We start from the raw sequence: 25,013 nt of genomic DNA, 5'->3' as shown, positions 1-25,013 counted from the left end.
GGAGCTTCCAAACAGGGAAATCTTGACCACACTGTGGGACTAGAGAAGAAGAGAGCGGCCTCTAACATGAGAATCATCCCCTGGAAGTTATGATTATTGATATCAATGTGAAGACGGCTTGTGTTTTATTGGCTGACTGACTGATCACTTACATTAGGCCCTAAGAATCCTGGGACAAAACACCATCCTAGACAACACAGCTTAATGCTTCACAGGGGCCACATCAACATTCATATTACATTAGCTTAAGTTTTCGCCATCATTTCACAACCACACTAAACAACCTCTATCACCTTTAATTGTACTATTATTAGGCCATATTAATGTTCCTCCCCACAACTGCTTCCCAAAAGCTAACTTTTGAAATGTTCCAGCCGGCATTACAAAAGATAGTTTATATAACAAGCTGTCATATCTGGAAAAGTACAGGAAACAAAATCTCCACAACAAAGCATTCTTTGGGTCTACAGTAAATTACAATTACTAGATTAAATACACAATGTCAGAATTACTGCCTAGTCCCAGTAAAGCAAACTCTCACCTTACAGAAAAGTGCCCTATGATAGGTTGCAATGACACAACTCTACTAACTCACTTCATGAAAAAAACCCAGCTTTAACTTCCGTCACGCTGTATGATCTGTAATTTTAAAGTTTGTCTGTGTCTGAGCTATCATCATCTCACAAGTCATGACACAAATTAACAAAACTGCTGATAATGCACTTAAAAAAAAAAAAACACACATCCTCTTAAAATAAACACATGCTATATCTGATGTTGGAAAAAGATAAAATTAGTTTGCCTGGAAAACAGAGTCACTAATGTTGGGCTGATGTTAAGCACCCTATTGAATCACATGAACAGTTGCAGTAAATGATGATTGTAATGTGATTATTGATGGGTTCTGGTCTCTGCTTCCTGCTGTTCAGCCAAAAGTAGAATCTGTTGTTGAAGCCTGATGGACATTATCAAGCAGGACACACACATGTGAATGCTAAAAATGTGTAGATGAATGCAAATGTTCATCATATAAGTGGATCAGCAACACACACACACACACACACACACACACACACACACACACACACACACACACACACACACACACACACACACACACACACACACACAGTGCCATGTCTCTGCTTAGTGTCTCTCTGCCTGCTAATAGTGCTATTCATATCGGCTGCTGTCGGAAACAGTGGGTCTTAGTGTAATCATCTGTCCAGAGCTTCCTAATAAAGCTAGCTGGATTTGAGAAATCCTCGTCAACAACCTAGAGCCTTGTATCCAGGAGACATGTTCAAATTTGACAAGCAGGGAAGAGACTGGCTCATTTCTCAACTGGCTCCCCGTCTGTCCATGATTTAAATTTAACAAAAGAGATGCTTTCAGTAAAGCCAGATTATATTCCTCTTCCCCTTAACTGTAGTTTGCTGACATTAAAAATTATGTATTTATGTCTCAAGTTTTGAGCCTGGAACTGGAATAACAGCCTAAATCTGGCTTTGAAACCGGTAACTGGTTTTAATGTTGTGGCTGATTAGTGTAAATGTGCTGCATCCAAGTGGTAGCTATGATCTTTTATTAATGACAACAATTCCATCCACTTTAATCATAATGAAGCGATGTACAGTTAGTGAGTGGAAACAAATAACACCAGGATTTGCAGACTGTACCAAAGCAGGTGATACTCAAATTTTGTACACTCAATGGATTTGCCACTTATAGCTGACTAGATATTCTAGCAGGATGGCAGTGACAACTACTGAAGCTTTTCTGATGTCAGTCTTACAACTCGTTCTAGACAGATGGCTCTGCAGCAGATGAGTAGAGCTCATTTGCTTCAATTGAAATGTACATGAGCTGGTTTTAATGGACTGCCTGATATAAGATGTGAGGAGTTCTCAGCTACTAAAATGGACCGTTAAAGCTTTTAAAAACATGCTAATGAGATTCCTAATTCAATATGTTTTTTTGCAGCAGCTAAATACAGTGAATTGTGCCTGGAGAGAGCTATTTAACAGGTATAAGTGGAGCTTCTTCACTACATTAGCATGAAGTACAGAGCTTGAATATCAAAAGGGATCTATTCAGTCTATACTGGTCTGCAGCTGAAGAGATGTTCCTTCGTGACAGATATTAAGAGACAGAAACAGAGAGATATTTGGGGGAAATTACCTCATAATCAATAAAGGTGCGCATAACTATCAAAGTGGTTACTGTACTGTATGTTATGGTTTTCTAATTTCATGTCAGATGCTGTTTTTCTGTCCTACAGACTGACATGTCTCTGCTGTTTCAGGTAGGCTTGCAGGGATGTAGCTCAGTGGTAGCGCGCATGTGCTTTGGGTGTATGAGGGCTTTGGTTCAATTCCCAGTGTCTCCACTTCTCGTGGCACACTGCTGCATTAATCATTCGGAATCATCGTTGTTAAACTCACAGATCGGTACATTCCTGTAAAATAGACTACATGTCCGCTAAGTCAGTAATGTGTCTTCTATACACACTAGTGTGGGTGAGAAAACTGAGAATTTGTAGAACACGTTAGCCTGCTAAGTCATAGTGCGAGGCTGTACATTAGTAAATCTAAGGAAGCAACTTCTTGTCACCTCTTATCCTTTCTGACTCGCTCATTTTTAATTTCAATATAGCCAATCACACAGAACAACCATTATCATTAAACTGCATTTATGTTATACACAGCCAAAGAGCTGCTGCTTGCTTTGTCAACAGGTATCATTTATGATCTGCAATCAAATCACAATTTAATGCTCCCTCATTTCTCTGACAAGAGAAACAGATTAATATGTAAACGAGTGCATCTAAATCGTGGGGTTCTCTATTTTATCTTTCTCACTCCTTTCCATTTTGCATAGTTGTGAAGTTTGCCCACCCAAACCAAATGACAAAGAAGAGATTCCATCTTATTATGTAGGTCTTTACATATGGATAGAGACCTTTCCAAAAATGACCTGAAAACACTTGTGCGAACATATGGGTTTCACACCTAAATTAAATTGTGAAAAGCAGGTGGCTTGTTGTGGACATGGTTCCAACTTTTGTCCTAATGGTTGAGGTGTGTGACAGAGGGAAGTGTGGGGATGTAGCAACATCTCAACATAGCAACTGCTGAAGCACTACTTTACCACCTTAACATTAAGCAAAGCTTTGTGACATTAAATGAACAGACCTTGAGTCACAGCGAGTGGATGACATTTGCTTTCAGTACTGTATTCAACAACTGTTTATAAGCCGCCTAAAATACAGAGAATCATGCCCACTTATGATGGACTAACTTTCCCAACCATTTACAGTCAACCTGAGATGCATATCTTTTCAAAAACCCATCAGCATGATTCACAAGTCTGTAGCTCTGTGCTTTTGGTTCTTTATGTACAAATGTATTGTGAACTGTAGTATGAGTGTGGTTGCTTCTATAAGCAACAGCACCATTAGCGAGCACAAAGTCAAGGTAACCACAAAGTTCTGCTGAAACAAACTTTGTAAAAGAAAACTCACCCAAACAAATATCTTTTTTTTAACAATAATATTAATTAAAATTAAAAGGAAATTATGTTTTCCTGTTATGCTGTTTGTGCATAAACAAGATCTATCTATTCTCACCTCCAAATATGTATTGTTAGCCTGGTTTCCAGTACTGGTATGTCTGGTGTACTGTTTAAACTGCTGCAGACTGTCTAGCACTGCCTGTCGTAGCAGCTCGCCTCCTCTGGCTGCTCCCCTGATACAGCCTTCACCTGGAATAGACCTCAGCTCCTCTACACAGGAATGCAGCCTGGCCAAGTTACCACGAACCGGCTAAAAATAGAGGGGCAGGAAAGGAAAAGGGATAAAAGTGAGAGATAATGTGGGTGACAGAAAATAACAAAGGTAAGAGGGGTGAGAGAAAAAGTACAAGAAAAGGCAATAATAGGAAAGAGATGAAGTGCTTTCTGCCGCTTTTAGAATTACCTCACCTTTATCTATCTTACCACAAATGGCAACAGACATTCCTGCTGCCTGCTGATGGCGTACAGGCTGAGTAGCGGTACCCTACAAGGTCCATCCAGACTACAGGCCAGGGACAAGAAGTTATCCAGAGCATCACAGAGCACCGAAGAGGTCTCTGACCACCAAGGTGGCAGTGCCTCTACAATCAGGACCCTGGCTGGTTGCCGCAGGAATGAGGAGGACCAGAAAACAAAACTCCCAGAGTTGGAAGGAGCTGCTGGCTTCTTTCTGTTGTCCATGGACATCTGAAGAAACTCAAAATACTACAGCACTCAATGACAAAGAAAAGGGAGAAAGGTATAATGAAAACATCTGAAGCAAGATTTAACCCCAGAGAAGATGCCAGATGTCAGAAGTAAACAAGCAAAAAATGTTCTGAGGTATTTTCAATACATGAAATTGATGTGGATATGAAGAGGAAAACCAGTAATTACCAAAGAAACACAATCTTAAGGACAAACCATTGCCCTGTAATGAGAATCACCCCATGCAGTCAACAACATTTATTACAAAGTACATTAGCTGTGGTCCTAATCATCTCACATAACCTCTACTGTAGATAGAACACGAATGAATAGGCTATGATGAACATGGAAAATTATGTAATAACACAAGTTATGAATGGTTCAGTTTTCACATAACTCAGGGGCTTTTCCAAACTTCTGAGGAGGCTAATGTGAAAAAGTTATCACAAAAGTAGGTTTTGTCCAATAATGACTTAAAGATATGGTTAATTCATGGTTTCCCGTAAGCCACACAGAAACAATCTGGAGACCCGAAGGTTCTAGTAAGGTTCTAGTAAGGTTCTAAAGGCATGTGCAAAAAGGACAACATATTTTGCTATCCTGGGGTGTAAATTCTTCCTGGATTGGTCAAGTTCCAGATTTACAATAATATAAAACAGAAAATCTGCAGAAAATCCTCACATTTGAGAGGCTGATCAAGTGAAGTTTTATGTTTTTGCCACAAAAAAACAAAAACAAAAAACAATTACTCAACTATAAGAATTGTTAATAAATATTCTGCCAATCGATTACTTGTTTAATCGAGTAATTGTTTCAATACTAGTTAATATTTAAATCTGTAGCTCTTTAATGAGCATCATTTAACACAAATCTAAATTTAATTCTTAATTCCATGTTATAAAAAAAAAAAAAAAAAAAAAAAAAGGAAACAAGACTAGGTCAAAACCTAGTTATACGGCTGGATCTCCCTTTATCCGTCTTCTTCTCTCCTACTCTCTGTGCTCACATTTACAGTAATTTAATACATCTGAATTAGCAATAAAGTTGTTCTCATTTACATGTTTTTCTGTTTCTGTTGTCAGTCAACGGAAAGAGTGTGAAATAGTGACTGAAACGCGGCGAACGTTAGAGAAAGTTAGAAGCTCATTCACGTCGGTGTCAGCTGCCGTGCGGTCAACTGACTGAGACACATAGAGAAGGTGGCGGAGGGGAAAAGCCTGAGCTCTCCCTCGCGGGGCAATACCGGCGACACTCCTCTACGGAAAGTATGTAAAGTTTGTCCAGAAAGTTGCTAGATTTGTCACTAGGTGCTACTGTGAAGAACAGTCGCTAAAAGGGTGTGAAACGTCGGTAATTCTAGCGACACAGACGCACGCAAAGGTGCCTTGGCAACGCTAGCTTTAAACGCCCATCTGATGACGCCAGGGAAACTGGTCGCGCCAACTCATTTTGAAAGAGCAACGAACAATGAGGAAACGCCAACACTTAGTCACACTTAGTCTGACCTATGAGTTAACTTTATCAGTCAGCCAATCACTAAGTCACGGACATTCGCATTTGTAGGGCCCCATAAAATACAATTCCAGACCACTACGCTTTTTATATACACGTCTTTGATAAACCCTTTACCCAATCCATATGTGTCAAAAAAAAAAAGAATATTAGTTTCCTTTTTACAGCATCAAAAAAAAGGAAAAACATCTGTGTAGCTGTCAAAAGACAACAGTCAGTCATGCAACACAGAGGATGTGGCCAGAGGGGTGGAGAAGGGAAACCCCCCCCCCAGCCACAGAGTCAATCACTCCATCTGAAACCCTGTCATTATGGAATATACTGTCTGTCTGTATGAATCTGCCCTTTTGTTTCCAGTCCCTGGCGCCATCATTACTGGAGGGAAACCAGTAATGATGACAACTACATCAACCCCCTTTTTTGACACACACCAGTGCTATTAGTCATTTCATTTCCACACCTGAGTGGATGAGAACAGACAAGACCACAGAGTCACATGTCAAAACTGTTGAAACAGCAAACAAAGCAATTAGTAGGTTTCCACAAGACCATGATACAGGTTTTTGGGGGCTTTCTGACATTTCACTAAAGTTGCTTTGAGGAACAATTCATAGCTGCAGACCAGTCTACTAATATGCAGAAAACAGACTGAAATGCTGAGTTGATTAAGTAATTAGTGCATTGACAAAAAAAAAAACTAAATTTGATCATAAATTAATTGTTTGAGGCATTTTTCAACCAAAAATGCCAAACATTCACTGACCAATGCTTCTCATAAAGGAGGATTTGTGATTTTATCATTGTAAATCTTTAGGTTTTGGACTGTGGGTTAGAAAAATATGTAATCTTAAAATATCACATTGGTACATTGTCACTGATATTTTTTTATTTTATAGAATAAAATATAGAAAAATAAAAGATTCATTAATAATGAAAATAATCATTACTTGTAGCCCTAAACTTAACCATCTTGAAGCATTATACCTCAGATCTCTAATCTGATACCTAAACTGTATACCTAAATATTTATTCCTAGCCCAACTACTTTGCAACAGGGAGGCTTCGTCACACTGGTTGGCTGGACCAAGGCTGGAAATAGCATAAACACAAGTTAAATGCTTTAATCAGCCTGCGTCCAAGGTCTGAGTACTGCATTTCTGTGGATTTACAGAGGACAATTTTGTTTACAAAGTCCCTTTCATATTCGAGTGATGAATTAATTTAAAGGCAGATGGAATGTTTCAGCTTTCTGTCGTCATGTTGCCATGAATCTGCCACCGGGCCTGCTTCACATCATTTGTCTGTCACATGGTTTAAACACACACACACACACACACACACGCGCACGCACGCACGCACGCACAGACAGACACATACACAAACACACATACACAAACACACACACACACACACACACACACACACACACACACACACACACACACACACACACACACACACACACACACACACACACACACACACACACACACACACACACACACACACACACACACACACACACACACACACACACACACACACACACACACACACACACACACACACACACACACACACACACACACACACACACACACACACACACACACACACACACACACACACACACACACACACACACACACACACACACACACACACACACACACACACACACACACACACACACACACACACACACACACACACACACACACACACACACACACACACACACACACACACACACACACACACACACACACACACACACACACACACACACACACACACACACACACACACACACACACACACACACACACACACACACACACACACACACACACACACACACACACACACACACACACACACACACACACACACACACACACACACACACACACACACACACACACACACACACACACACACACACACACACACACACACACACACACACACACACACACACACACACACACACACACACACACACACACACACACACACACACACACACACACACACACACACACACACACACACACACACACACACACACACACACACACACACACACACACACACACACACACACACACACACACACACACACACACACACACACACACACACACACACACACACACACACACACACACACACACACACACACACACACACACACACACACACACACACACACACACACACACACACACACACACACACACACACACACACACACACACACACACACACACACACACACACACACACACACACACACACACACACACACACACACACACACACACACACACACACACACACACACACACACACACACACACACACACACACACACACACACACACACACACACACACACACACACACACACACACACACACACACACACACACACACACACACACACACACACACACACACACACACACACACACACACACGCCAAGACGATTGGCTACATCTTTCACGTTCACTCTTTGGATCTTGCAAAATTTCTTACACCACTTTCTGTGCAAACATAAACACATTCAATAAGATATAGCCCTGTAGACAAATACTATAGCTTCTCTTTGCCACACCTGTATTGGGTTGGTGCATGTTCTGGCATAAATGCATCTCATCCATACTATTACCAAAACGGTATGTAGGGTATGTGAGATTTCAAATTTCTCCTGCACCATTCAGCACTACATTACAGTAAAAAAAAAAAAAAAAAAATGCGTATGCATACTATATGTGTGATGAGCCACGCCGGCCATGTCTATAAGCGTGGAAATGAAGTTTTATTAGCGTTGAAAAGGTTCAAGATGACGCGTCGAACAGGTTGAAAACAGCAGCTGAAAAAACGAAAGAGCTACAGTGGATGAGGAGCTGTTAGAACTGAATTCTTCTGACAAAACACTAAGTGGCGAGAAATATGGTTGTTAAAAGCTAAATATTATACATAGAGTCAGATTTTTGAGCTGAGTTTTGCTAGTCTAAGTTACATTAAGCCAACTTTAGCTGTTACCTTAGCTAGGTTAGGTTCCTCCTCTTTGGTTGGCCTCTGCTGGAATAGTTATATAAATGAAAAGGAAAACATCAACCATTAACTACCTCTAAATCAATGAGTAGCTCTAAGCTGACAGTTTCCTACATGGCAGGTCAATAGCAGTGGGAAGTAGTAGGCTACCTGTAGATAACGTAGGCTACGCGCAGCTTCTGTCTCTAGCTGGTCCGTCAGCTCAGTGGCGCACGGAGAAATAGTCAAAGATTGTCTATTGCTAAGACGAATCACTCGATATCGTTGAGTACTTACCACGTAGAAATGTTAACGTAAAGCTAAATACACTATACGATTTCCAGGATTAATAGATTAAATAGTGCGGAATAAATAGGGCTGTCAAAAACTGTAATGGACATTTTTCACTATTTTATAATGTTATAGACCAAATGATGAATCAGTTGACTGATGAAATAATTTGCTGAGTAACAATAACGGTCATTCGCTTTAGCCCTGTTTCAGTGTTTCATTCACTGAAGGACTTTCTTTGAAACCAGGTCGATAAAAGGCGAACCGTAGCTTTTAGTAACAATTTAGCCTACACTTGAAAGTCACAAATGCAGATTACAAACGTGGTTCACAGAATTGTGAACAGAATTTAGCAGTGATGGCACAAAGTCTCGAGTGTCCGCTATGTATGCAAATAGACAAGCACAAAAAAAAAAACAATAGAACTCAAAATAACCTACAGGGACACAATAAAAGACTGATTTGGAAATTGTTGGTCTGTTCAATTCAAGTGCTTCCCGGTAGTCAGTGTGTGTGTGTGTGTGTGTGTGTGTGTGTGTGTGTGTGTGTGTGTGTGTGTGTGTGTGTTTGTATACATTTTTGTTACCTCTTTGGGACCTTTTCCGGTATAAACACCAACCTTGTGGGGACCAAAGCCCAGTCCTATTGAGGCAAAACATCACTTCTGAAGTCCTGGTTAAGGTTTGGGTTAAAGTGTAAACTAAGGTTAGGTTAATGGTTTAGGGTAAGGGTTTGGGTTAAGCTGTCCACAATGAATGAAGGTCAGTGCAATGTCCTAATATCGATAGCTGCACAAACTTGTGTGCTTGTGTGTGTGTGTGTGTGTCTGACAGAGAGCGTGATAGAGAGAGAGAGAGAGAGAAAGACCTTCCAAGCCATGAAGGTAAAACCAAGATGTTAAAGGGATTGGGGAAGATGGGGAAACTATAATTTTGATGTGTGTGTTTGTATGAATATGTGTGTGTGTGTGTGTGTGTGTGTGTGTGTGTGTGTGTGTGTGTGTGTGTGTGTGTGTGTGTGTGTTTGTGTGTGTGGTGTATGAAGGGGTTTTGTAAAGAGCTGTGGACTGTGTAAGAGGCTTTGGTGAATGCTGGATTGTGAAATGAGAGGGGACTGATGCACAGTCACATAACTAACTCTCTTTCTCTCTCACACACACACACACACACACACACACACACACACTCTGCAACATATTACTTTTTCAGTATGTAGGAGACTGACATGAAGAAATGTGTAACATGCACATCTGCTTATTGGTGATAAGATGGGGTGTGTGTGTGTGTGTGTGTGTGTGTGTGTGTGTGGATGTTTGAGACAGGAACAACTAACTTCTGCCAAATCTATGTACCTGGCAAAACCATGAGATGAATTTGCCCAGTGGAAAAAAAGCACACTGTGTGAGTGTGCATGCATGTGTGTGACCAAATGATCAAGGCTTAATGTTGCCGGTTGGGCAGTGGCTTCTTGAAAGCACTGGCAATTCTCCACCATAAACTGCTAATCAGACATGTCCTGACACCTCACACTCTCTACTTCCCATTCATTCAGGGCCTCCTCACTCCTCCTCCTCTATTTCCCACCTGCCCCTCACTGCTCAAACCTCTAATTTTAACTGTAATGTACATGCCGTGCGTAGGGTTAACACTGGGATGCCTAGATTTCACTATGGGCATCTTCCACTGAGACTGATGTTGACTTTTCAGTCTTAAATATGAAGGCCCATGTAAGGGGATTAGGTGTACCGATACGCCTGGAGCTTAATCGCTCTTTCACACAGACACACACTTACAAATGCATTCACACACGTAATAAAATACACACATATGGTTCCTAATTTAGTTGTGATAAACACACATACTTCTAGGTCAATAGGAGCTTTGCGACCGTACACAAATCCGCTATGCCTCTTTGATTTACTGAGGGGATCTGGGGAAAGTTTGCCCAGTAGTGTTAGTTTTTATTTTGCACACTAGTTGCTTTTTCAGTCTAGTGCGCCTCTTACACTATTTTAACTTTTACTTTTAGGTTTAGTTTTTATTCACTGTGTGATTGAGGCTAAATTAATGTTTAGTCGGTTGTGTTAAGTTGTTTGCAGACTTGAGAAGTTTCAGTTTAATTCCCTAAAATGGGATTTGGGGCATGAAATTAGGAAATCCCCTCAGTACATCCTGGCAGTTTTAGTTGAAGAGAGTCAGATGGAAGTAGATAGGCACAAACATAGTTTCACAACTTGGGTTTTTAATGAGCCGCCTTTTTTCGTGATACCCACTCATGTGATGTCTGCTTTGTCTCTGCACTCACTAATTAACACATAATATCTTGTTTTTTTAACAGCTTGTGGTTTTACTTGGCGTTATGGCTTAAACAAACAAAATTTAACTTTCAAATTAGTGACGGAGAGATGCTGGTAGATGGATTTTGTTACCGGTGTTCATTCACCAAAACTGGTGAACCATTCCAAGAATGGCATGTTCAGAGTTGCCTGTTACATATGCTTACAGAAAAAAGCAAACAACCGCATCCATCCCCAGGAATTGATCACAATTCTGAATCGTTTCATGGAGCAGCAGCTCTGATGAGGGAGAATATGAAGGCATCTTATGAAGGCCAGAAATGTACAACAGGACGCTGTGTACTATTGCTTTACAGCAACTGAATTCTACCTGACATGTAAAACATAAGTGCAAACATGCCAAAATACTGTAAGTGTAGAATGGGATTTACCTAATCCACTTGAAAGAATTCAATCTCGGGTAGAAATTTGGCTAACATGACCCTCTCAACAATCTACACTGGTCTGTTTAAAATTCTTACATTTAAGTGCAACTATCGAGTTCAAAAATGTCACTTTACAAACAGCAATCAGACGGGATCATTATTCTCTCCACAGGGAATTACTTCCGTGAAACTGTGTCTCTATAACAGCATTCAAAGATTTATACCGGCTGCCAACTGCAAATCCTCAGGGTAGGGGAAGTTTTAGTTTGAACCTCTCTGGAGGTGTGCGCACTGAAAAATGATCTTCAGTCAAAGTCATTTTAAATCTGCTTTGGCTCAAGACAACAAATAGGGACAAACCATGCTGTTCTTTTATCCAATGAGACCTATTTCAGAGCCAATCCTGTCTTATTGTTACAGAAGATCCGTTTGGGTCATAGTCTAATGATGAGTATTATGGGAATTGTTGCTCTAGGAAGTCAAGTCAAGTCACTTTTACTTATGTAGCGCTGAATCATAATAGAAGTTATCTCAGGGCACTTTTCATATAGGGCAGGTCTAGACCATATTCATTATAATATTATTTACAGCCAACATTCCCCTATGAGCAGTCACTTGATGACATTGGAAAGGATATGATTATGAAAACAATAATTTGTGTGTGTGTGTGTGTGTGTGTGTGTGTGTGTGTGTGTGTGTGTGTGTGTGTGTGTGTGTGTGTGTGTGTGTGTGTGTGTGTGTGTGTGTGTGTGTGTGTGTGTATTTTGGGCTTAGCAACGGTAAGCATTAGTACTTTGAGTGTTTCTACTAATCTGCGTGGGAAAACAACTCTTTTGGATTGTGTTCATGCACACGTGAGGCAAGTGCTATGTATGTCAGAGCACAGAGCCAAACCAGTTTACTGTGTTTTTTGTGTGTACTGCTACTACAGGGTATAATAGAAGAGAATAGGGCAGAAAAGGGGGAACGTACTGATCAGTGCTTTACGGTAAAAGGATGGATGCAGAGCCTTCATGGGTTAATGGTCTAATGGGAGTTGTGCTTTCTAGGGAGGTAATGTTTTGGTCAATGCTGATAAATCAGCTCAGATGTTTCCCAGACAACAGAAAGAGCCATCTCCATCTTGAACCACAGTTAATGTTAGAAACAGGTCTTCTTTGTTCATCAGAGGCCATTCATGTCTTTCTGAGTGCTACTAGGGGGTGCTTTCATGACCATACATCAGCACATTTCCTGGAGATATACATAACTAAATGGTTTTAGGAGTAATGGCAGCATCACAAGGTGCCATAGTGAGGTCAGAAACGCATAGCACAGACTCTGTAAGTCAGAAACCTCCTAGCATAATTCCTTAAAGCTGCTATAATCAACATTGTTATATTAGCAATGAATCAAATGACTTTGTGTAATATAAAAATGGGTCGCTTGTACTAATGAACCAACAGAAAATTATCACCAGACTCCAAAGTTCCCGGCGGCTCTAAGGTGCTTTATAGCATCTTTCAGATCATTGTTTTGGTTTTACGACCCGCAACTTAACGTTCTGTTTCACTTTCACCGCTCTCATCAGCTCAGTTGTCAGCCGCTACAGACTGCTGTTTTCATCAAAAAATCTCCCGCTGTACACTCCCAGCCCGCACCAAATGACAGACAGACACAGGTATCAAGTAGCTGGTGAACACAGTGGAGCATTTAGCGAATAAAGAGCCAGATATTTCCCTCAAGAATTGACGGAGACCAAAATAACAGCTAAGAGCTCATTTAAACCCCATATAATTTAGGTTTCCTTTCTAGCATATAATGAATTTTGGCTGGTGAAAGACTTCTTCAAGAGCAATTAATGCTGCAGCTCTCCACCTGGTGTATTCAGCGTGTCACTAATACCATTCAAACATTGTGAAATGTAATTATCCATTACATATCAATCGGTTATCTAATTTGCTATTGAAAGCCTGGGGACACTACCCTCTGGAATGAGGTGATGGATGGAGAGTTTTAGCTGGTCTTCTGCCAGGGAGCATTTTATTTACAGGAGTGGGGAGTAAAGATTGACTCAACTCCTTTATATTGACGCTCAGCAACAAGCTGATTCTTTTTCAGTCTGCAGCACACCACCGTAACGTCATCTAATCGTTGCTTTTGAGAGTCATCTTAGCTTAGCTAGTGTTTTATCTTAGCTGTGAGCTTATTCCAAAGGCCATTTGCATCAGCCGCAAGAGAAAATGGCAGAGGAAACAGATTGTCTACCAGACAACAGAAGCTCCTGATGATCTTGTGACTGCAGCCTCATCAATAAGTCAGTGTTTCTAATGTGCCTCATGAACAGGAGTGATGTTCGCTGGAGGAAAACTGTGGAGAGAGTCCTCATAAACATGGATGGCTCATTTTCAACTGAACATCAACATCTCTAGGGCTAATGCTATGAGTTGGATTACATAATTCTGGTCAGGTCATCTCCTGATAGTCTTATGATCTTATTAATAATTTTATTATATCATTAGAACTTGTTATATCACCACTGTGTCACCAGTTTGGTGATGTGGTGTCTTTTAAGCCCTTTACAGAATTTATGATGAATGACAAACAAAATTCCACCCAAATATTGCTATCATTTTAGTCCTCCAGTTATACTTATCAGGTTGTATGGGACATCTAAAGAACGGGCTCCTGACAAAAAGCTAAAAGGGTGATTTTATAGTAATTTTTCCCATCGCTAAAATGCAAAAACAGGGCGTCTGACTGAAAAAAGGCCTTGATTTTAAGCTTTTTGTGTATTAAAAGATAACTTTCCACTGGGACACAAGATATTACTGTGTAGTCAGCTGTGTATCGGTCTGCTCTAAACGTTCTCACTCCCAACTCGTCTCATACGAATGCTTGGTCAGATCCCCTTGGTGTCACTTATTAATGCGCTGGGTACCCATAATTTCTCAACATGCAGTGTACACCACAGTATTATTAAACTTTTTCATGGTTATGTTTACGCGCTCACAGCACTTAGTTAAGGTTAGGGAAAGATTGCAGTATGGTTTAATACAGAAAAAGTTCACTGTGACTTCAAAACCATAATAATAGTAATCTCGCCCCATATAGGTCATCAGACGATCTGCTTGACTCATATGTCAACTGTCAATGCAGCAGAGAACACTGAACACTATAGGACTACCCTGCACCTTGAAGAATGATTCTAAAGGGGTTCAAAATGCATTAAAAAGTAACCCCAAGCGTCCATATGTGACGTGTTGGGAGTGAGACCGTGTTTGTCTACCCCCTTCTCAGACCACATGCTGTATGAGTGAAGCCAACCCTGCCCCATGCCAGCAACTGTTACCACAGTGCCTAATCGGGTGCAAAACAACTAAGAACAAACACATGACTTTAGCTCAAAATACCAACTTTCACGATGTGGCTCAAACATGGTGTTCTTTTTTTTTGCTGATGTATGCAAAAAGAGGACATTGGTCTTCTTTGTACTCTCTTACCATATGTGTAATGTTGAGATGTCAGAAAGCACTTCCTGCTTATCTCTGCTGAGGGACAGAGTATAGACAGTATAGCTCTGTACAGTAACAGTTACAGCACAACATGGTCTCATCGGATCTGTCAACGTGTCATGTGACTCTCCAACAATCCACGCTGTTGTTGCTCTTTGTCCCCATGGCTCTCTATACCACGTTCAGACAAGGAACAAGCAGCAGCGTAGACTACAGATGGAGCCAGCTGTGGTGGTCTGATGCTAATGTCTTTAACACAGTGCAATTTGTGTTCTCCATTTCCTTTTACAGAATCAAAATGGAAGGTTGTTATAGATATCATTAACAGTGACTTGGTGGTCAGGAAGTGTAGCCATTTGTGTGGTGTACAAAAGTCTTTCACTTGGGTTATAGATTTTCCCTTTCTTAGCACATATAAAGAAGCTTTATGGTAGGATATTGTTGTGCCATTAGTGGCATTATTGGAAATATAACCTATATCTCAAGTTGTTTACTGCAGAAACACTGTGGATCTCACTGAAGCTATAACATTTTGTGTCCAAGGACTGTTTTGAGGGTGTTACTGTATGACCAGAGAGTCATTGCTTGCTCTCTCTCTCTCATGTATGTAAGAGGTGAAGGGTTGACAGTGAAGCTCAGTACATCATGGTAACGATGTCACCGCTCTCCCTCTGTGTTACTGTTAGCTCACTGTTCTCCTCCGGGCTGTATAATGATCAGATCACTGTCATGTGTCTGTTTATTTATATATAAACTGTAGTGTCCAACGGGTGGTCCTTCTTAACATATTCATGAATCTTGGTCCTCCTGTTGATCATAATTTAAAGATTCATGTCATGTGCATGTATGTGCTTACATATTGCCTAATGTGTAACACTGCCAAGGAATTTATATAATGCATTGTACATGTATTGTAAAAATACATGTACAATGTACATAAAAAAATGTTCCTTAGTCCCTTGTTTTGCTAATAGATGTGGGTATTCAAATGCCTTCAGTTCAAAATATTTTAACCTGATGTTAAAGTTACAGGAACTGACACAGTCAGCACGGCTTTGCAGTGGAACAAAAATTGTCTATTCATTAGATCCACTTACAAACAGCAGATGTTTTGAGATGAACACGAACAGCTGCTAACTTTAGAAGGAGCTCAAGAACGGCTAATTGGAGGGAGGCTGCATCCAACCGTGCAAATATTGTTCCAAGCCGATCAACAGAAGAGACTGCCATGAATGACAAGCGCCATGTCTATTAAATTTGCAGACGGGTTCAAGATTTGTGCATAACGAAAGAAATCAGTTCTAAGCAGCAATAAAGCATATGGATCATGTTGAGGGAACATGTCAGATTAAATGAATATGAAAAAATGAAAATAATACATAAAAGCTTTTGCGCAGAGGTGCCAAAATATATAAAGCTGGTTATAAACTTTAGAAAAGAGAAAGATTGACCAGTTGCCATAGCGGAAACCATGCAAGATGCTCACACAGGAGGATTTTTGCTGTCTGGCTGTGCTTTAAAAAAGGGAATATGAAAATTGTGGGAAACAATCCTTCTTTCATAGAAAGATTAGGTGAAGCAAAAATAAAACTAAAATTTAAACCATCAAGGTGTTCCTTTAACCTGCCTCCAGTCCCCTCCAGGTGTACGAAGCATCCCTAAGATTACTTCTGCAGCTGAGGATTCTTCATGGTCATGTTATGTTTGGAGGCAGAGTGCCACGTTTTCTCTCCATCTGTGGTGTAACTGCCACATGTTTAACTCAGATACATGTTCAACCATATTAAATCTGATATTATATGCAAAAATATTGCTTCATCATTAAATAATGGAGGACTGTTACCATTATCATCTTATCAAACTAACCTTTAAAGTCCTCCATCACTGAAAAATGTGTGTTGCTTATTGTTACTTCACTTCAGCGTCACTGTGCAGAATGATGTATGTGCATAGTTTGTCTTCACATTCATCTACTAATGGGGGAAAGTGTCCCTTAGCTCACCTTTAATCTGAGTTTAAGACGTGCAAGTATAAGCATTTTTAAAATGTAAGCATTTTGTAACACCTCAGTTCTTTTGGAAGAAAAAAGTGGTCCAATATGCCACTTACACAAGTGTGATGTGAAAGCTTCAAACCTCCAGGTCACATACACTGAGAGGGGACTTTTCAGTGAAGTGGAAGACACCATTTTCCAGCAATTAAACTTGTGAAATTAACATTATTTGCATATTCATAGATTCTGGACTCATCAATAACTTTTAATGATTTTTTTTTACTACGTTATTGAGTTGTTTTTTGGAAAAACCATTTCAGACACAATTTATTTTCTAAAGTAGAGCATTTTTAATGTGATCTTAAACATGTCAGAAAGGGATCTTTGAAGTTATTCACTGTAGTTGAAGAGGTTTATCACAGCCACATACCCGTTTTGTGTATACCCGTACAATTGGACAGTATTTTTTCCATAAATCAATACATACAGTATGTTAAGGTTTGCTAACATATCAAAAAGTTAAGAGGATCTATTTTATGATTCTAGCATTTAACTCAAGTGTAGCATTTATGAGCTTAACAAATGCAAAATCATCATAGTGCAAAGTAAGTGGATTTTTATTTTAGGCATGTTTAGCTGCCTTGTAAGGATTACCAGGTGCAGCTGCTGGACTATTTTGATGCTTCAGGTTTTGTAATTGTCTCCTCTCCCTCCTTTCTTCCTCTGCACCACCATCTTTTCTCTTGTCTTCTCCCTTTTTCTTTTAATCTTCTTCTCAGTGTCTTTATAACATATCACTGTGCATTGACATTTTAGGTGTTTACCTCTTATTCATAGTGACTTACAGTGAGTGAGGATGTGGGTGAAAAGTGATCTTCAGCAGGATCATTACCCATTCCTCAGTTTCTCCCTTGATCCCTCCAACCGACCCAAATTCCTCTATTTCCAAGCCGTCCCTTGCTCCTTCCCTTCACTCGTAAGTATTCTTCTGAATCAAGGTGCTCTGACAATTACTCTGGAATGACAGTTTTTCAGCCTAATCCTCAAACCTGTTGTCATGGAAATTGGGCTCTTCAAGCGGTACTATTCAATGCCCCTCACATGAAACATGAATGATGAATTTGAATTTTTGTGTGCATCACTGTATGCGTGTGTGTGTGTGTGTGTGTGTGTGTGTGTGTGTGTAGTTGTGTGTGAGAGGGGGCCAACAGGCGGATTTCAGCAGTTAATCACTCTTTCTGTCATTTCATCAAAAGAGGAAAAAAGGAATGAAGTAAAAGGAAGAAGAAAAAGATTTGTTGAATGGAGACAGGAAGGTAGAAAAACTGCACAGTGGTTAATTTCTCAATGTGCGATTGCATTCAATGCATTCGCTGTCAGGGCTAGCGAGTTTGCCTAATTACTTTGGACTGAAAACTGCTCAATCAACAAAGAGAAACTAGGCTAGGCGCTTAGCCATCTCAAAATAGATAGAGCTGAATGCCTTAGTCTCTTTGGTACTGATGCGACTTGGCCAGTTTTTATAATCCTGCTAAGACTGAAAATGTGGAGAGCGAGTATGAAGCGATAAGGACTGATTCTACTGATTCATTTTCTAGATTCTCCACACATTGTGTACCGGATTTACTTTACTTCACGTCTATACACTTCTTTTTATAGTATACTAATTTATTTTGTTAGTCATTTTTTTTATTCTGTAATGAATTTTCTGCTTGGCAACATTTTTTTTGACATTAAGTACATTCCAAAAAAAAAAAATAATGCCCTATCCCAGTTATAATCTTTTCTTTGATCATATTTAGGATATGAAATTCACACTGAACTTAAAATAACATAACGTTATTATTTCCTTATATACCTGTTTATAATAATATAGTCTTGCAGTTGTTCAAAACTAATGATATTCAATTTTTTGCACTGCTTGGGTGGTTTCCCCCAATGAAATGTTAAAGGCTACATTTCAATGAATCGACTCCTGCTCTTCTCCATTTAGTATAAAGCTTGACAGGAACACCTTTGCTGTGTCCAGTCTGCTATAACTTCAATAATAAGATGGAGAGATGGACAAGGCACTGGGTTGGGGAGGTTTGACTGCTTTGCATGCAACGACAGAGGATTGATGACTGACAAAATCAAACGTCATTTCAGGTCATTACAACTAGGCGGATAGTTATTTCTTTCAATTATATCTGTTCCTTAGTCATAGCTCTGTGATTAAACACTCATAGTAACTTCCATCTGTTCAAATAAGTGAACAGATTTCTGTTTTGAACTTATCAAAATATTTGGGTAGAAATCATTTTGCAATGTAGTAATAGTTTTGGATTTGTCTAAACCCATAGCCTACTAATAAAAGACGACCAGGGGTGATGAGGGCTTTATTTTTTCAGCTTGTATTTGTATTCAGAACATGTCAGAGAGGCTACATGTCAGAGGGGACAAATTCTTCCTCAACACGACACGACAAACCCTGGGACCATTACTGATAAGCATGTTGTCTAGGTGCTGGCATTGTTGCAGCAAAACAGATTGTGTGTGTTTGTAATTGCAACAAAATATCCTCATATCCCATTGGACAGACAGAGATTTGGTTTTAAATCTGGCAACGCTGCAGTTGGAATTGACTTCTCCACTTTATTTCTAGTAATTAAATACATTAATAAAATAAGAAATGTACAAGGGATAATCGGTGCATCTTTTCCCTTCGACTGGTGTCAGGATGTTCCTCTAACTTAAACTTTTTATCATCATATTGCTTGTTTTCTCACTAGCCATTCTTTACTTGAGTTTAAGAGCTATCTACAGCAGACATCGATCAGACCTGTATAAGGTGATTACATGATAGAGTATCAGACACCGCAAAAAACGGATCGCACCAAGGTTGTGCTCTACTCATCCGGTAAAGCAAACTAAATAGCACTGAACTGAAGTGATGAGACAAATAAAAGAAGTGAGTGCAGAACACTAAATACATTGCATGTTTCTTTGTGATTATTAATAAGTTAGTGTTCATTTTTCCCTTGATTAACAGTGGAGTACGACATAATGGAGTACATCATGTTGCAGACACTCCATTGTTAATCAAGCGTTGAGAGGTTCAATTGGTCTGTTGCCATAGAAACCAAAAATGAAGAGTGGGCCAAATCACTTGATTGGACATTAAGTTGTTCCAGTCATTAATGGAGAACTAATAGGGCACTTTGTCTTAATTACAAGAACACGGAAGTCTTTGTGTGTTTATCTGTGTGTGTGTGTGTGTGTGTGTGTGTGTCATGTAATTTTTCAATAATGAGCATCAGGGTTTCTACAGTCTGACTCAATCTGATACATTTTTTGCCCCTTTTTGCTCTGTGACCTACACTAACCTCCACTACTGTATGATAAGCGATAATCATCCTTTATCACACACTTCTTTAATGTGTGTTTAACTCAAAGTAAACTTGCTTCCAGTATCCAGCTATCGCCAGGGGCTGGAGGACCCCTGTAACAGCTTTTACAAAACTGACCAGGAAGTGTTTTGTTTGAGAAAATTCTCAGTTGTTGAACTGAAGCCCAAGGCTGAGCTCAGATAGGTCTCAGGACATGTGAATATCACGTGGAAATGTTTCTTTCTTTTTAACTGAAATTTCACTTTAGTCCTTTTCCCTTAAAACAAATAGGCACCTAGTGGTACTCACATATTGAATCTACTGGTCTCATTAGGGACTATTAGTTAATCAACAAAAAGCGGGTCAGAAAATCCAGTATTTTCCATATTTTGCTTCAACACCTTGGTTTGTAAATCTATTTGTTACAAACCAACCATTACATGCCACTTTTTATATATATGTTGTATATACTTAGTATCTTCCTAACGTTTGTTTCTTTTCTTGCTTCATGTCACTGTTTTCCATTTCCCTTTACTTTCCCCATAAGTCATGCTATCTCCAGTGAACTCTGTTCTCTCTGATGTGCTTCAAATATTGCCGCAGGTACGTATCACCACCTCTGTCATATGATGTTGTTTTCATGACTGCAGCCTTTGATTTCTGTGCAGACAGATACTTCTAATCACCTTTCAATGAGCCCTATGTTCTTCTTAATTTCATGAAACGTCTGTTCTGACAGAAGTTTCTTTTTAGTGTAACTGTGTTTGTTTGTGAGTGGAAAAGAGATGAGAGATCATATGACACGTGTCTGAGCTTGGTAAAAACAATTAAGTTAATTCATGTGACCGTATGTCCATGCACACATGCTGTCGCTCCTGTTTCCTGTCCATTCATTGATCAACTTCTCCTCATTATGACAGGCTGCATCCTGTTTGTCATTTCCTGTACCAGTTGTAAGTGTTGTAGCAAATCTATTTATTTGTCATGACCTAGTAAAAAAGACTAGGGACATGCAAATATAACCTTACACACTCCATTTTAGATTATGATAAGTACTTTCTAATCTCAGTTACACAGTCGAGCATCTCGCAAACCATAACCTGATAAAGTCTTGGAAGAGAGAGCTACTTCTAAATGTCGTTTGCTGCAGATTTCTTGTTAGAAGTTCTATGAGTAATGTGATGCGCTGGATTATTTCAGAGTAAGATACACTTTATCAGCCAAGCTTCACCAGTGTGCAATGATTTGTGTGATTGGCAAAGACATGAAAGAACCACTTACACCTTCCAGCTCATGTTTTATATTACATATCCATGTCTTGGTTGCAGTATGCTCATAGTAGTGATTCATCTTCTAAAGAGGTGATTGTGAAAAAAAATAAAATAATCATATTGGATTCATTTGCCTCCAGAATATAGAGAACATGAGGTTAAATGGATGATTTCATCCAGTGCACAGTCTATGATTACAGTTCAGCCAATTGATTTCATGCTTGGAAAATTGCTTCTTTTTCTTCACCACTGACATTAATTCATTTCACCCAATTAAATTACTTCTTATACAACAAACATGGCTTTAATTCAAAAAGTAAAACCATTTCCTCTTTATCCTTTCCTCATTTAGCCTGTTAATTTGATAAATAAATTAGGGAGTAAAATATTATAGTATTTTATAAATGTTTTAGCTCAAAATATTTGCTAAAACATAGGTTAAAGCATAGTGAAGCCAGTGGAAATGATACAGTAATGTCTGTTATACAACAATATGTATTGTAGCCCAAGTTGGTTACCTTAGCTAACATCAACCATGATAAGCTACTCATCATACCTGACCAAGTTAGGCTATAGCACCAAAACCTGTGCATTGAACTGAACACAGTGTGTTTTATTGCTTATGAACTACACTTTTCATTTGAATGAGCAAGAATTTGTTATTTTTATTTGAGGTTACATAGGTAGGTTTGAATCCACCTGTTTTAATGTGCATTTTCAATTTGTGCATAAAGAACATGCCATGGCAATGCTAGTGATTTGAAAAAATCTCAAAATATCGCAAAAAAGATTTTACACTTGGCTGAGGTGGAAAAGCTGGCGTATTGATAAAAGCAAAAAGCCACATAGAGCAGTGGAAACAGACTTGAATGAATCAGTGAATAAATCTTGATGTACAATAATCATGTGACTCAAACGTCCACTGAAGAGGTGAAAATGGCAGACGGGAGTGGCAGATGAAAACATCACATCTGTGTGGGCCGATGAGGAGACTGTAACATTCCTAAAATTTAGACATGAACAAACATTAATGCCACATTTCCATCACATTTCCTACACATTTTTTTCACAGTTTGAGCTTTGACCAGAGCTCTTTTAATAACGGCATCTTAATGCGCCCTCTCTTCTACAGTGCTTTAATGGCACCCAAATGGAAAAATTGTGCCACCAGCTGCTTATCTCGATGGAACAAATCCTAACATAACAGTAGTGGATGGAAATGCACATTAATTCACATTTTCATTTTTCTTTTTTTCCCTCAAAACTCTATGTTCTACATTTGGATGGAGACCCAGCTATAGTCTAGCTTTAAACCTCTACTCTCAGAATTGTTTTCACCAAACCTTTACTGTCCACATGGTTTTCATTCCAGTTTTGAGTCCATGTGGTTGCATGTATGTAAGTTGAATTAAATGTGAATTCAAAGGCAAACCATGTATATTTTGATACATGGGCCAAAATTAGAACCATAAAAGAGGCCTAAACTTGTTTCCACTGCAGTTTTTACTGTTTCTTCAGCCCAAGAAAGAATTTCTGGTTTAGAATGACCTATCATGTACTACTACCTTCTTGCATCTTTCATGCCTGCTTGCATTTGGACCTGACCTATTGCTGCCTCTTTCCCCTCAAAGTCCTGAGTTTTTTTTTCCATGCCATTATCTCAGGGTAATTATGCAACCTCCCGAAAACATGAGGAGGTTGCATAATGATATGAAATTAGAACATCCTGTGTTGATATTAAGGCACACAATTATGTACCTTTAACCTTTATAGCAGCATTTCAAGGCTAAAAACCCAACCAGCAAGCCAAAATAGGTTATTTAATAACAGTACCGTAATAGTTGTTTAAAGTTTGTGGGCTACTTTGTATCTTCAGGTTGACCCTGGTCTGCGGTCAGTGTTGAGATTTCCCACACCAAGCAAGCAAAGAGAATTAACTCAACTTCAGCCGACCATTTGTTAACTTTTTAACAGGAAGAAGGTCCTGTAGGGGTCTACTCTGGGCAGACCTGCTTCCTGTCTCTGCTTAGCAACGAGGAAGGTGTTACTAGGGACTGTCAAAGGGGTCAACAAGCAACTTTCTGTCTTGTAACACAACAGCTATAGACTGCATATTTGCAAAAGAGGTGTGACTGTAAAGTCATGTTGTTGAAGAGTAAGTTCAAGTTTCTGTCTTTGAAATTCAGGCCATTCAAGGACACAGCACTTCACTTTTTTAGAGGTCACTTGAAAAACACTTGAGAAAAGCTATTGACATATACAATTTGGTTGTCATTGAACAGTATCTATTAAAACCTACATATATATTATATTTTAGAAATTGTGTTTTGATTGTGTGTGTGTGTGTGTGTGTGTTTGTGTGTGTGTGTGTGTGTGTGTGTGTGTGTCAGGTATAGGCCTTTGACAGCCCTCTCTGCTGTCTGCTCCCCATTATCTCATCCTCTCTCCACATGCTGCAAACATCCAATGCAATAATTAGCAATCAGTCTCGCCCCAGTGGCTCCATTCAGTGACCTGGCACACACCGTGTCACACACACATACACACTGGGGTGCATAATGCATGGCCACCCTAAATGATGGTTTCTTATCTGCTCATGTCTGTGTGTGTGTGCGTGTCTGGAGAACGTTCTTATCTACTGCGAGGAGTCCTTGTAGGCTTAGGCTTCAGCATTGGGACAATAAAGCACAACAACACTCTGGCTTTTACTCCTCCCTTCTGAAAAAAGCACTGCAGAAACACAAGATGATGGCACAGAGGAGAGACTCATCACAATGAAAGGAGATCACAGCTAGCAGGAACAGACTGAAATATGGTCAGATTGTATAAAGTGGGGACAAATAGTCATAAGACTGAGAATAAATAAAGGCTAAGCCAAAAACATATTAGAATAAATCAGGATTATAGAAAAGCTGGAGCACATACACATTGCAACAAACCTCCAAACAAAACAGAAAATGGAAGAGGCACTTTAGGTAATTGGTTTGTATATACATGTTCATTTCCATGGAAGTCAGCTTTTCCTCTCATTTGTGCTTAAAAAAAATAACAAGCAGACTA

The 25,013-nt window shown here is 39.5% G+C and overlaps 1 protein-coding gene across 8 annotated transcripts in view; it reads right to left on the bottom strand.

Annotated features, from left to right (window-relative positions):
* LOC120797440 (meiosis 1 associated protein) overlaps positions 1–9,094 on the bottom strand; it is a 40,168-nt gene extending 31,074 nt beyond the window's left edge. The window contains exons 1-4 of one of the 8 annotated variants that reach the window (XM_040141120.1): positions 8,987–9,092; positions 8,825–8,863; positions 3,997–4,286; positions 3,629–3,823 (exon numbers count right to left, since the gene is read on the bottom strand). In XM_040141120.1, coding sequence (XP_039997054.1) covers positions 3,629–3,823; positions 3,997–4,260 — 459 coding nt within the window. In that variant the 5' untranslated portion in view covers positions 4,261–4,286; positions 8,825–8,863; positions 8,987–9,092. Of the gene's footprint in view, positions 1–3,628; positions 3,824–3,996; positions 4,287–8,824; positions 8,864–8,986 lie in introns of all 8 variants that reach the window. The other 7 variants (XM_040141116.1, XM_040141122.1, XM_040141124.1 and 4 more) reach the window with 7 other exon arrangements.
* Positions 9,095–25,013: the final 15,919 nt, after the last annotated feature.

Source organism: Xiphias gladius, chromosome 12 (assembly GCF_016859285.1).
Source record: "Xiphias gladius isolate SHS-SW01 ecotype Sanya breed wild chromosome 12, ASM1685928v1, whole genome shotgun sequence".
Taxonomy (NCBI): domain Eukaryota; kingdom Metazoa; phylum Chordata; class Actinopteri; order Istiophoriformes; family Xiphiidae; genus Xiphias; species Xiphias gladius.
Note: the sequence above shows the minus strand (reverse complement) of the source record. Positions and strands in the feature narration are given on the sequence as shown.